The 14734-nt window shown below is 44.7% G+C and overlaps 1 protein-coding gene across 2 annotated transcripts in view; it reads left to right on the top strand.

The window, feature by feature from the left end:
* The window catches only part of grin2ca (glutamate receptor, ionotropic, N-methyl D-aspartate 2Ca), a 91314-nt gene that overhangs the window by 50926 nt on the left and 25654 nt on the right, over positions 1–14734 (top strand). For both annotated transcript variants that reach the window (XM_087808714.1, XM_087808713.1), the window contains exons 3-4: positions 4603–5204; positions 14322–14436. In XM_087808714.1, coding sequence (XP_087664840.1) covers positions 4603–5204; positions 14322–14436 — 717 coding nt within the window. The remainder of the gene's footprint in view (positions 1–4602; positions 5205–14321; positions 14437–14734) is intronic.

Genomic DNA, 14734 nt, shown 5'->3' with positions numbered 1-14734 from the left:
GGGTGACCCGAAGGACCGAAAACAAATGTGTTTGAGGTATCCCTTGTGTAATCTCAGGGTCAGGGTGACCCGAAGGCCCGAAAACAAATGTGTTTGAGGTATCCCTTGTGTAATCTCAGGGTCAGGGTGACCCGACGCCCGAATACAATTTGTGTTTGAGGTATCCCTTGTGTAATCTCAGGGTCAGGGTGACCCGATGCCCGAATACAAATGTGTTTGAGGTATCCCTTGTGTAATCTCAGGGTCAGGGTGACCCGAAGGCCTGAATGTCTCTGAATGACACCACTCCATATGTAGTTATGGAAGCCAGCGAGGTCGGAGGCCCAGTAGAAGGTCATGGGTTCTACATTCAAGGAGTTTCTCCACCAAAGTCTCCAGGTGATCGTTTAGACTTTTTAATCATATATATTTGGATCGGCTGGTCTCATGGCTACGTTCGAAAAAGTGACAAATCTTGGCCCCTCTGGTACCTCAGGCACGTGAGCATGTTTGTGAGGACGTCCATCAAGGTTACGATGATGGACGTCCTCGTCCTCACATTCCAGGAACTCCATCCCCTCGTTCGTCAAACGTTCCCGGAACCGCGGCGGCGCCGACTTCACGGACTCCCTCGCCGGGTTCCGGCGCCAGTTGTCGGAGGACAGATGTCGGCAGTAAAAGGAAATGTTCCGAATAAAAGACGACGTTTCACTGTTAAGTCTTTTATGTTCGCAATCTGCCAAAAATTTCACGTTCGCTCGGAGAAAACTTCGGCAACAACTCGGCGCCAAATAAACACGATTAGCTCCACAATAAAACCTTCGCTGACGAGTAACCCCGGAATGACACGGCGGCTCCGAGGGGCCCCGAGAGTTCCTGGGATGAGGTTCAGCACCTCCTCAGTTCTTCTTTTCTTCACCTTCATTCCTGAACGCCGGTCCAGTGGCGGCGCCGATCCTACCTGACGTCTGGATGCATGAGATGTTCATCCATCACCTGCCGGCTCGACGTCCCTCAAGGACACCGGCTCGCTAACAGAACTGCAGGACTAGGAACCTGCCGGGGTCTCTGAAGGGTCTCGGGCTCAGGTGGGACTTTGTTTGTGTTGCTAGCAGACATCGTGAAGAAGTCGCTGAAGCGAGAGTCACGATGGTTCGAGCTGAAGGTTTGCATTGATTTATTGATCGTGAGTCGATCGATATCCTGTCGCAGCATCGATCAGACAACGTTATTAAGAACCTGAAGTCTGATGACACATAACTAATGAGTGTGTGTGTGAGTGTGTGTGTGTGTGTGTGTGTGTGTGTGTGTGTGTGTGTGTGTGTGTGTGTGTGTGTGAGTGTGTGTGTGTGTGTGTGTGTGTGTGTGTGTGTGTGTGTGTGTGTGTGTGTGTGTGTACGTGTGTGTGTGTGTACGTGTGTGTGTGGGGGTGGGGGGGTGTGTGTGACTCTATTGTATCATCAGTGTGTGTGTGTTGTAGTGATGTGTGACTCTATTGTATCATCAGTGTGTTTGAGTTGCTGTCATGTGTGACTCTATTGTATCATCAGTGTGTGTGTTGTTATGTGACTCTATTGTTACATCAGTGTGTGTGTGTTGTGATGTGTGACTCTATTGTATCATCAGTGTGTGTGTGTTGTTGTGATGTGTGACTCTATTGTATCACCAGTGTGTGTGTGTTGTTGTGATGTGTGACTCTATTGTATCATCAGTGTGTGTGTGTTGTTGTGATGTGTGACTCTATTGTATCACCAGTGTGTGTGTGTTGTTGTGATGTGTGACTCTATTGTATCACCAGTGTGTGTGTGTTGTTGTGATGTGTGACTCTATTGTATCATCAGTGTGTGTGTGTTGTTGTGATGTGTGACTCTATTGTATCATCAGTGTGTGTGTGTTGTTGTGATGTGTGACTCTATTGTATCATCAGTGTGTTTTTCATTGTAATATTGACATTAGAAAAATGATCTTAAGCTCCGCCCACTGAAAACACTTTGTTTTTCTGTAGATTAAATCTTGTTGACCGTAACCACACCCACTCTGCTGTGATTGGTCAAGCATGGAGGTTTATCTTCGCGCCTCATCAATCCCGGAAGTCTCCACCTCCAAGGGACTCGTTGTATAAACAAAGCGGGGCGTGATTACAGCTGGAAGAGGAGTGAAGCCATTATTACGTCATCATGGACTCTCGTAACCTCTCGTTCGTCCAGATTTCAGAGCAACTTTATAAAGTAATAAAGTGTAAAACATGGTCATGATGAGAAGTAAAGACTTTGACATTTGAAACGTCCAGAATCTAATATTGATTTAAATTGTGTTTGTCAAACATGGCCGCCATAGAAGAGCACATATAACCAACAGAGTGACGATGACTACAAACAATGGCCGCCGTGATTTCGGGAGTGTTGTCTTCGACAGTTTTTGTCCCTCGGTTCATTTTCTTCGTCTTCATTCTCACCCTCTTCCATAAAAAACATGCTGCTAAACCGTTAGCCACATGCTAACGACATACACAGGTGTTACACAGCGGTCGTTGCATCACTGATGTGTCGACACTAATACATCCAAAATGAAGCTTCTCCTTCTAAGTCCTAAAGGTTTGTCTTTCACGGTGACCAAGGTTAGCTCATAACAATTTGTAAAGTTGTTTATCTCGAGCGGCGCATTATCCATCCCATGATCCTTTGAGTTTTTGTGGAGTCAGCGCTTTATTTGACGACTTCCCTAAGAAGCGACTTAAAACAAACATCCCGCGGCGTCGGCTCGCGTCCGATGTCGTCGCTCGACTCCACGCCGCGATGACATCGGACGCATTAATCCTGTTACCAGGACATTCAATTCTGCGAAGGAGAATCATCTGGATCGAGACGCGAGGGACGCGAGTCAAAGATAATTACAGTTTGTGAAGCAGATCCATTTTAAAAACGTGGACGCAACACGTTTTGTAGCAACAAAAAAAAAAATCTCCTCAAGGTCGTGTCCCGCCGAGATGCTGAGCGCGACCGAATCTGCAAACATGGCCGTCGGCCAGACTGCAGGTCGGGCCGCGAGGTAAAGTGATGAATGTGTCTGCAGACGCCGTGGAAGATTCGCCTCCACGGACCCCCAGTCGCTCGTCCCCCCGCGAGATTTAATAGAGTGAGTATTTACTCTGGCGGGCGCTCAGCAGTATCACAGCCTGAAAGTAGATTGTGGCTCTCCAGATGATGGCAGGGGCTTCAGAGACCACGGGCTGGTGGCGGGTCCGAGGCCTACTTTTCTACTGGGTTAGCTCCTTTCTTTAAGGTCCCGTGGAGTCCACTGTGGAACCGACCCGTCTCTCCGTGAGGTCCATAAACTCAGTAGGACGCAGAAATATATTCCTCCCGCCTCGGGGTCTCGTGGTGTGTCAAGATTCTTACCAGATTTTTACCAGATTCTTACAAGATTTTTACCAGATTTTTACCAGATTCTTACCAGATTCTTACCAGATTTTTACCAGATTCTTACAAGATTTTTACCAGATTTTTACCAGATTTTTACCAGATTTTTACCAGATTTTTACCAGATTCTTACCAGATTTTTACCTGATTCTTACCAGATTTTTACCAGATTTTTACCAGATTCTTACAAGATTTTTACCAGATTTTTACCAGATTTTTACCAGATTCTTACCAGATTTTTACCTGATTCTTACCAGATTTTTACCAGATTTTTACCAGATTCTTACCAGATTTTTACCAGATTTTTACCAGATTCTTACCAGATTCTTACCAGATTTTTACCAGATTTTTACCAGATTTTTACCAGATTCTTACCAGATTCTTACCCGATTTTTACCAGATTTTTACCAGATTCTTACCAGATTTTTACCTGATTCCTACCAGATTTTTACCAGATTTTTACCAGATTCTTACCAGATTTTTACCAGATTTTCACCAGATTTTTACCAGATTTTTACCAGATTCTTACCAGATTTTTACCAGATTTTTACCAGATTTTTACCAGATTTTTACCAGATTTTTACCAGATTTTTACCAGAATTTTTACCAGATTCTTACCAGATTCTTACCAGATTTTTACCAGATTTTTACCAGATTTTTACCAGATATTGACCAGATTCTTACCAGATTTTTACCAGATTTTTACCAGAATTTTTACCAGATTCTTACCAGATTTTTACCAGATTTTTACCAGATTTTTACCAGATTCTTACCAGATTTTTACCAGATTTTTACCAGATTTTTACCAGATTCTTACCAGATTTTTACCAGATTTTTACCAGAATTTTTACCAGATTCTTACCAGATTTTTACCAGATTTTTACCAGATATTTACCAGATTTTTACCAGATTTTTACCAGATTTTTACCAGATATTTACCAGATTTTTACCAGATATTTACCAGATTCTTACCAGATTCTTACCAGAGTGTGTGTTGTTGTGAGTCCACCGTGGAACCTCCGCCGGCCTCGACCGACCCGTGAGGTCCATAAACTCAGTAGGACGCAGAAACATAATCCTCCCGCCTCGGGGTCTCGTGGTGTGTCAACATGTCCGCTCGAGTGAAAACCGATTCCCTTCATCCGATCCCTCGTGTCTCGTCCGAATCCCCCTGTTTTTGATCTGCCACCGTTTCTCCTCGCAGGGCGAAGGCTCCAACTTCCTGCAGCTGGGCTCGTCCGTGGAGCAGCAGATCAACGGCATGTTCAAGGTGATGGAGGAGTACAACTGGGACAGCTTCGTGGTGATCACCAGCCTCTACCCGGGCTACGAGGCCTACGTGGATTACATCAAGTCCTTCACGGACACCAGCTACTTCCTGTGGGAGCTCCAGGACGTGCTGACCTTCGACATGTCCGCCGACTCCCTGAACGACCTGCGGGCGCGGCGGCTGCTGCAGCAGATCGACGCCCAGGTGCTGCTGGTCTACTGCTCCCACGACGAGGCCCAGTACCTGTTCCTGTTGGCCAGGGAGGCCGGACTCCTGGGGCCGGGCTACATCTGGATTATACCCAGCCTGGCGGTGGGGAACCCGGATATTCTGCCGCCGGAGAGCTTCCCCGTGGGGGTCATCAGCATCATCACGGACCGCTGGAGGATGAGTCTCAGGAAGAGGGTCCGCGACGGCGTGGCCATCGTGGTCAAGGGGGTGCAGAGCTTCCGGAAGCAGAGGGGCTTCATCCCGGAGGGCCAGAGCGACTGTCACATCGCCGTGAAGCCCTCGGCTGCCAACGACTCGTTGTTCAGGTCAGTGTGACTTAACCTGTGGGAAGAATGGAGTCAAATATTATATCAAATACATGTATTTTTTAACAATTTGCAGTGAACATACACCATGTAAACTGCCTCGATCTTTTGGATTCTCAAGTTTCCAATTTTTACCAGATTTTTACCTGATTTTTACCAGATATTTACCAGATTTTTACCAGATTTTTACCAGATTTTTACAAGATTCTTACCAGATTCTTACCAGATTTTTACCAGATTCTTACCAGATTTTTACCAGATTTTTACCAGATTCTTACCAGATTTTTACCAGATTTTTACCAGATATTTACCAGATTCTTACCAGATTTTTACCAGATTCTTAACAGATTTTTACCAGATTCTTACCAGATTTCTACCAGATTCTTACCAGATTTTTACCAGATATTTACCAGATTTTTACCAGATATTTACCAGATTTTTACCAGATTTTTACCAGATATTTACCAGATTTTTACCAGATTCCTACCAGATTTCTACCAGATTTCTACCAGATTTTTACCAGATTTTTACCAGATTTTTACCAGATTCTTACCAGATTTTTACCAGATATTTACCAGATTTTTACCAGATATTTACCAGATTTTTACCAGATTTTTACCAGATTCTTACCAGATTTTTACCAGATTTTTACCAGATTTCTACCAGATTTTTACCAGATAGTTACCAGATTCTTACCAGATTTCTACCAGATTAATTATAGCTAGTTAGCAGGACAAGGGTCCGACCATCAATGAAAACAAATCACAACAATATCAAGAAAGTTAGAAAATGTTTATTGACAGAAGTGTTAGAAAAACACACTTTTTTTTGTAGTGCATATATTATACAAAGGGAACACATTACATAAAAATAAAATGAATAAAGTGGCATATATACGTTTAATGATTGATTTAAATCGGGGGAAAAAATCGAAATGCAAACTAAATAATTACTGAGGTGGGGACGATATTGTAGGGGGGACCGATGCTGTGTCTCAAATCACATACTTCTCTTAGTATACTAGAAGTTAGTATCATCAGGATAGTGTACGTACTAACTAGTAACTAATCCTCCACAGATAGTATGTCTCAAACATACTTCTCTTAGTATACTAGAAGTTAGTATCATCAGGATAGTGTACGTACTAACTAGTAACTAATCCTCCACAGATAGTATGTCTCAAACATACTTCTCTTAGTACACTAGAAGTTAGTATCATCAGGATAGTGTACGTACTAACTAGTAACTAATCCTCCACAGATAGTATGTCTCAAACATACTTCTCTTAGTACACTAGAAGTTAGTATCATCAGGATAGTGTTCGTACTAACTAGTAACTAATCCTCCACAGATAGTATGTTTCAAACATACTTCTCTTAGTATACTAGAAGTTAGTATCATCAGGATAGTGTACGTACTAACTAGTAACTAATCCTCCACAGATAGTATGTCTCAAACATACTTCTCTTAGTATACTAGAAGTTAGTATCATCAGGATAGTGTACGTACTAACTAGTAACTAATCCTCCACAGATAGTATGTCTCAAACATACTTCTCTTAGTATACTAGAAGTTAGTATCATCAGGATAGTGTACGTACTAACTAGTAACTAATCCTCCACAGATAGTATGTCTCAAACATACTTCTCTTAGTACACTAGAAGTTAGTATCATCAGGATAGTGTACGTACTAACTAGTAACTAATCCTCCACAGATAGTATGTCTCAAACATACTTCTCTTAGTACACTAGAAGTTAGTATCATCAGGATAGTGTTCGTACTAACTAGTAACTAATCCTCCACAGATAGTATGTTTCAAACATACTTCTCTTAGTATACTAGAAGTTAGTATCATCAGGATAGTGTACGTACTAACTAGTAACTAATCCTCCACAGATAGTATGTCTCAAACATACTTCTCTTAGTATACTAGAAGTTAGTATCATCAGGATAGTGTACGTACTAACTAGTAACTAATCCTCCACAGATAGTATGTCTCAAACATACTTCTCTTAGTACACTAGAAGTTAGTATCATCAGGATAGTGTACGTACTAACTAGTAACTAATCCTCCACAGATAGTATGTCTCAAACATACTTCTCTTAGTATACTAGAAGTTAGTATCATCAGGATAGTGTACGTACTAACTAGTAACTAATCCTCCACAGATAGTATGTCTCAAACATACTTCTCTTAGTACACTAGAAGTTAGTATCATCAGGATAGTGTACGTACTAACTAGTAACTAATCCTCCACAGATAGTATGTCTCAAACATACTTCTCTTAGTACACTAGAAGTTAGTATCATCAGGATAGTGTTCGTACTAACTAGTAACTAATCCTCCACAGATAGTTTGTCTCAAATCAAACTCTGCTGCTACACACTAACAGGAAATGACTCGACAGCTTCTTCTTCTACTACTATTTAACGATGTTTCAACCAACTGTAGGAACACTATCGCCACCTGCTGGCAGCACGTTTTGCAAGTTTGGAAAAAGAAATAAAGAAAAAATATGAGAAACGAAATATTCACGAGATATTTAAGCTGGTATCAGCAGCGAAGATGTGTTTATCCTCCTACTGCTGCTGAAAATACACCTGTAAGTATATGAATATATATATATATATATATATATATATATATATATATATATATACAGTCTATATATATATATATGCATATATATTTATATATGACGTAACTTCCGTTTACAACGTCACTAAGATGGAGCCGTTTAGTGTAGAAAGTGTCCATCGATTCATACTCAGTTTTATGGGCGTTTTAATGACAATGTAGTATGCATGGCGCACTAAATTTCGCATACTAAGAATTGAGACGCACTTACGCACTAACTTTGAGTACGCAAGTACACGATTTGAGACACAGCAGGAGATTGTACCTTCACCGGGGACAAAGGCTAATGAGGTTCGGGGAGTCTTGACAATGTGAAGCTCAGGAACCTTTGACCTTTAACACTGAGGTCGTCCTCCTCGCTGCTTGTTCTGACACACAAGGTCGCGGATAAATCCGTTTCATTCACAAGCATTTATTACGAAATGGCAACGCAAACCCGTGAAGGTGACGAGAGAACCCTGGGATCTCAAGTGTCGCGGCGTCAGGCGTTCAAAGGCGGCTATCAGGACTCTCATCTTCTCGCTCTGATGTCTTTTCTCCGCAAATGCCCCGAGGACTTTCTGTAATCTCCGGCGAGGCTCTAATCTGCGGCTCTGATATTCAAAAAACTCTTTTTCCTCCCACTTTTTTTCCCGGAGCCGGCGGCTCGACTGGAGTGCCGGAGTGAAGGTGAACGCAAGTGTCGTCTGTGAGCTCGATAGTCAATCATCTGCTCGCCTCCCGCCGATCAAACACCCGGCAGCTGCGCCCGTGATAACGGGCAATCTCACCTTTTAATTGGATTAGTGCAGATTAACAGATTAGCGGGATTTCCACAGGAGAGACACGGCGCTCCACACCTCCGCTGGAGTGTCAGGTGAGGTGAGAGGTGGGCGCCACGGGTCGTCGCCCAGGTAAAGCTTCTCTGAGGAACTCTGACGTTTGAATGAGTCGCCGATGAGCTTGAATTAAATCTTCCGGGTTTGTCTGGCGTTTTGAAAACACAGGATTCCTCCACGGAGGTTGTTGAGGCGTCGAGGCTGGACTCCGGCCATGAAGTCGCAGCTCCTGCCACTGGGATCAGACCAATTGGAAGCCTGTGGTGGATGAAGTATTGATCAAAGCCCAACTCGGTGTAATGAGCTGCGAAAAACCCTTTGCTCAGACTCCAGGGACAGAGATTGAACCTGTGATACCGTCGTCAGGCCAAACTTTCTCACGACTCAGTCCACTTGAAGAAAATTTGAAACACTTCAAGGAGTAAAATGTGACAATTCTGTGGAGACCTGTGTCTCTGCTGGAATGCAAACCTGACCACACTCTTGGTATAGACCAGCTGTAGTGGGTGAACGTGTCGGCTTTACAGTCGCTTGACCCTGAGACAACACTAGGGTTGAAAATGTTTCAATACTTTTTAGAGTAAACAATACTTTAAAGAGTGTTATCGTAACAAAGTTATCTCAAGACACTTTAAAGAAGGTTGGTGACCTCGGAGTAGCTCATGATACCAAGAAGGTAGTTGACCTCGGAGTAGCTTGTGATACCAAGAAGGTTGTTGACCTCGGAGTAGCTTGTGATACCAAGAAGGTTGTTGACCTCGGAGTAGCTTGTGATACCAAGAAGGTTGTTGACCTCGGAGTAGCTTGTGATACCAAGAAGGTTGTTGACCTCGGAGTAGCTTGTGATACCAAGAAGGTTGTTGACCTCGGAGTAGCTTGTGATACCAAGAAGGTAGTTGACCTCGGAGTAGCTTGTGATACCAAGAAGGTAGTTGACCTCGGAGTAGCTTGTGATACCAAGAAGGTTGTTGACCTCGGAGTAGCTTGTGATACCAAGAAGGTTGTTGACCTCGGAGTAGCTTGTGATACCAAGAAGGTTGTTGACCTCGGAGTAGCTTGTGATACCAAGAAGGTTGTTGACCTCGTAGTAGTTTGTGATACCAAGAAGGTTGTTGACCTTGGAGTAGCTTGTGATACCAAGAAGGTTGTTGACCTTGGAGTAGCTTGTGATACCAAGAAGGTTGTTGACCTCGTAGTAGTTTGTGATACCAAGAAGGTTGTTGACCTCGGAGTAGCTTGTGATACCAAGAAGGTTGTTGACCTTGGAGTAGCTTGTGATACCAAGAAGGTTGTTGACCTTGGAGTAGCTTGTGATACCAAGAAGGTTGGTGACCTCGGAGTAGCTTGTGATACCAAGAAGGTTGGTGACCTCGGAGTAGCTCGTGATACTAAGAAGGTTGTTGACCTCGGAGTAGCTTGTGATACCAAGAAGGTTGGTGACCTCGGAGTAGCTTGTGATACCAAGAAGGTTGTTGACCTCGGAGTAGCTTGTGATACCAAGAAGGTTGTTGACCTCGGAGTAGCTTGTGATACCAAGAAGGTAGTTGACCTCGGAGTAGCTTGTGATACCAAGAAGGTTGTTGACCTCGGAGTAGCTTGTGATACCAAGAAGGTTGTTGACCTCGGAGTAGCTTGTGATACCAAGAAGGTTGTTGACCTCGTAGTAGTTTGTGATACCAAGAAGGTTGTTGACCTTGGAGTAGCTTGTGATACCAAGAAGGTTGTTGACCTTGGAGTAGCTTGTGATACCAAGAAGGTTGTTGACCTCGTAGTAGTTTGTGATACCAAGAAGGTTGTTGACCTCGGAGTAGCTTGTGATACCAAGAAGGTTGTTGACCTTGGAGTAGCTTGTGATACCAAGAAGGTTGTTGACCTTGGAGTAGCTTGTGATACCAAGAAGGTTGGTGACCTCGGAGTAGCTTGTGATACCAAGAAGGTTGGTGACCTCGGAGTAGCTCGTGATACTAAGAAGGTTGTTGACCTCGGAGTAGCTTGTGATACCAAGAAGGTTGGTGACCTCGGAGTAGCTTGTGATACCAAGAAGGTTGTTGACCTCGGAGTAGCTTGTGATACCAAGAAGGTTGGTGACCTCGGAGTAGCTTGTGATACCAAGAAGGTTGTTGACCTCGGAGTAGCTTGTGATACCAAGAAGGTAGTTGACCTCGGAGTAGCTCATGATAGCAAGAAGGTTGGTGACCTCGTAGTAGCTCGTGATACCAAGAAGGTTGGTGACCTCGGAGTAGCTTATGATACCAAGAAGGTTGTTGACCTCGGAGTAGCTTGTGATACCAAGAAGGTTGGTGACCTCGGAGTAGCTTGTGATACCAAGAAGGTTGTTGACCTCGGAGTAGCTTGTGATACCAAGAAGGTTGTTGACCTCGGAGTAGCTTGTGATACCAAGAAGGTGTGTGACCTCGGAGTAGCTTGTGATACCAAGAAGGTTGGTGACCTCGGAGTAGCTTGTGATACCAAGAAGGTTGGTGACCTCGGAGTAGCTTGTGATACCAAGAAGGTAGTTGACCTCGGAGTAGCTTGTGATACCAAGAAGGTTGTTGACCTCGGAGTAGCTTGTGATACCAAGAAGGTTGGTGACCTCGGAGTAGCTAGTGATACCAAGAAGGTTGGTGACCTCGGAGTAGCTTGTGATACCAAGAAGGTAGGTGACCTCGGAGTAGCTTGTGATACCAAGAAGGTTGGTGACCTCGGAGTAGCTTGTGATACCAAGAAGGTTGTTGACCTCGGAGTAGCTTGTGATACCAAGAAGGTAGTTGACCTAGGAGTAGCCTGTGATACCAAGAAGGTTGTTGACCTCGGAGTAGCTTGTGATACCAAGAAGGTTGTTGACCTAGGAGTAGCTTGTGATACCAAGAAGGTTGTTGACCTCGGAGTAGCTTGTGATACCAAGAAGGTTGTTGACCTCGGAGTAGCTTGTGATACCAAGAAGGTTGTTGACCTCGGAGTAGCTTGTGATACCAAGAAGGTTGTTGACCTCGTAGTAGCTCGTGATACCAAGAAGGTTGTTGACCTCGGAGTAGCTTGTGATACACAGAAGGTAGTTGACCTCGGAGTAGCTCATGATACCAAGAAGGTTGTTGACCTCGTAGTAGCTTGTGATACCAAGAAGGTTGTTGACCTCGGAGTAGCTCATGATACCAAGAAGGTTGTTGACCTCGGAGTAGCTTGTGATACCAAGAAGGTTGGTGACCTCGGAGTAGGTTGTGATACCAAGAAGGTTGTTGACCTCGGAGTAGCTTGTGATACCAAGAAGGTTGGTGACCTCGGAGTAGCTTGTGATACCAAGAAGGTTGTTGACCTCGGAGTAGCTTGTGATACCAAGAAGGTTGTTGACCTCGGAGTAGCTTGTGATACCAAGAAGGTTGTTGACCTCGGAGTAGCTTGTGATACCAAGAAGGTTGTTGACCTCGGAGTAGCTTGTGATACCAAGAAGGTTGTTGACCTCGGAGTAGCTTGTGATACCAAGAAGGTTGGTGACCTCGGAGTAGCTTGTGATACCAAGAAGGTTGGTGACCTCGGAGTAGCTTGTGATACCAAGAAGGTTGTTGACCTCGGAGTAGCTTGTGATACCAAGAAGGTTGTTGACCTCGGAGTAGCTTGTGATACCAAGAAGGTTGTTGACCTCGGAGTAGCTTGTGATACCAAGAAGGTTGTTGACCTCGGAGTAGCTTGTGATACCAAGAAGGTTGTTGACCTCGGAGTAGCTTGTGATACCAAGAAGGTTGTTGACCTCGGAGTAGCTTGTGATACCAAGAAGGTTGTTGACCTTGGAGTAGCTTGTGATACCAAGAAGGTTGTTGACCTCGGAGTAGCTTGTGATACCAAGAAGGTTGTTGACCTCGGAGTAGCTTGTGATACCAAGAAGGTTGTTGACCTCGGAGTAGCTTGTGATACACAGAAGGTAGTTGACCTCGGAGTAGCTCATGATACCAAGAAGGTTGGTGACCTCGGAGTAGCTTGTGATACCAAGAAGGTTGTTGACCTCGGAGTAGCTTGTGATACCAAGAAGGTTGTTGACCTCGGAGTAGCTTGTGATACCAAGAAGGTTGTTGACCTCGGAGTAGCTTGTGATACCAAGAAGGTTGTTGACCTCGGAGTAGCTTGTGATACCAAGAAGGTTGTTGACCTCGGAGTAGCTTGTGATACCAAGAAGGTTGTTGACCTCGGAGTAGCTTGTGATACCAAGAAGGTTGTTGACCTCGGAGTAGCTTGTGATACCAAGAAGGTTGTTGACCTCGGAGTAGCTTGTGATACCAAGAAGGTTGTTGACCTCGGAGTAGCTTGTGATACCAAGAAGGTTGTTGACCTCGGAGTAGCTTGTGATACCAAGAAGGTTGTTGACCTCGGAGTAGCTTGTGATACCAAGAAGGTTGGTGACCTCGGAGTAGCTTGTGATACCAAGAAGGTTGGTGACCTCGGAGTAGCTTGTGATACCAAGAAGGTTGGTGACCTCGGAGTAGCTTGTGATACCAAGAAGGTTGTTGACCTCGGAGTAGCTTGTGATACCAAGAAGGTTGTTGACCTCGGAGTAGCTTGTGATACCAAGAAGGTTGTTGACCTCGGAGTAGCTTGTGATACCAAGAAGGTTGGTGACCTCGGAGTAGCTTGTGATACCAAGAAGGTTGTTGACCTCGGAGTAGCTTGTGATACCAAGAAGGTTGTTGACCTCGGAGTAGCTTGTGATACCAAGAAGGTTGTTGACCTCGGAGTAGCTTGTGATACCAAGAAGGTTGTTGACCTCGGAGTAGCTTGTGATACCAAGAAGGTTGGTGACCTCGGAGTAGCTTGTGATACCAAGAAGGTTGTTGACCTCGGAGTAGCTTGTGATACCAAGAAGGTTGTTGACCTCGGAGTAGCTTGTGATACCAAGAAGGTTGTTGACCTCGGAGTAGCTTGTGATACCAAGAAGGTTGTTGACCTCGGAGTAGCTTGTGATACCAAGAAGGTTGTTGACCTCGGAGTAGCTTGTGATACCAAGAAGGTTGGTGACCTCGGAGTAGCTTGTGATACCAAGAAGGTTGTTGACCTCGGAGTAGCTTGTGATACCAAGAAGGTTGTTGACCTCGGAGTAGCTTGTGATACCAAGAAGGTTGTTGACCTCGGAGTAGCTTGTGATACCAAGAAGGTTGTTGACCTCGGAGTAGCTTGTGATACCAAGAAGGTTGGTGACCTCGGAGTAGCTTGTGATACCAAGAAGGTTGGTGACTTCGGAGTAGTTTTTGATACCAATAAGGTTGTTGACCTCGGAGTAGCTTGTGATACCAAGAAGGTTTTTGACCTCGGAGTAGCTTGTGATAACAAGAAGGTTGTTGACCTCGGAGTAGCTTGTGATACCAAGAAGTTTGTTGACCTCGGAGTAGCTTGTGATACCAAGAAGGTTGTTGACCTCGGAGTAGCTTGTGATACCAAGAAGGTTTTTGACCTCGGAGTAGCTTGTGATACCAAGAAGGTTGGTGACCTCAGAGTAGCTCGTGATACCAAGAAGGTTGGTGACCTCGGAGTAGCTTGTGATACCAAGAAGGTTGGTGACCTCGGAGTAGCTTGTGATACCAAGAAGGTTGTTGACCTCGTTGTAGCTCGTGATACCAAGAATGTTGGTGACCTTGATGTTTCCTCAGCTAACCTGCAGTTCTTGTCTTCCACAGACACATGCTGAACGTCACATGGGAGCACAACGACTTCTCCTTCAATAGTAACGGCTACCTGGTCAACCCCTCCATGATCATCATCACCCTGGACCGGGAGAGGACCTGGGACAAGGTGAGCGTTCACAGCCTTGACTTTCCCTTTTGAGTCCAACGATTGTTCAGGTCCATCTGATCGTTGCTCGAAGTTAATTCTCCCGGAGTTTGCCTTCGAAAGTGAGTCAGCCGGGACTGGGAGGTGATACTTCATGTGGCCGACCTCGGCCGGGGTTCGGTCCCGCCCTCGCTGACCCAGATTGGGATGAGCGGTCGAGAATAATCGAATACATTCACTTGACTGATGTCTTCGCCCACCGAATAAAGCTCCTGATTTCACACCTGACTGATCTTCTAGTCGTCAGTGATTCAGTGTA

This window comes from Callionymus lyra, chromosome 15 (genome assembly GCF_982586985.1).
Source record: "Callionymus lyra chromosome 15, fCalLyr1.hap1.1, whole genome shotgun sequence".
Taxonomy (NCBI): domain Eukaryota; kingdom Metazoa; phylum Chordata; class Actinopteri; order Syngnathiformes; family Callionymidae; genus Callionymus; species Callionymus lyra.
The sequence above is the reverse complement of the archived record's forward strand: the minus strand, read 5'-3'. Positions and strand labels throughout refer to the sequence as shown.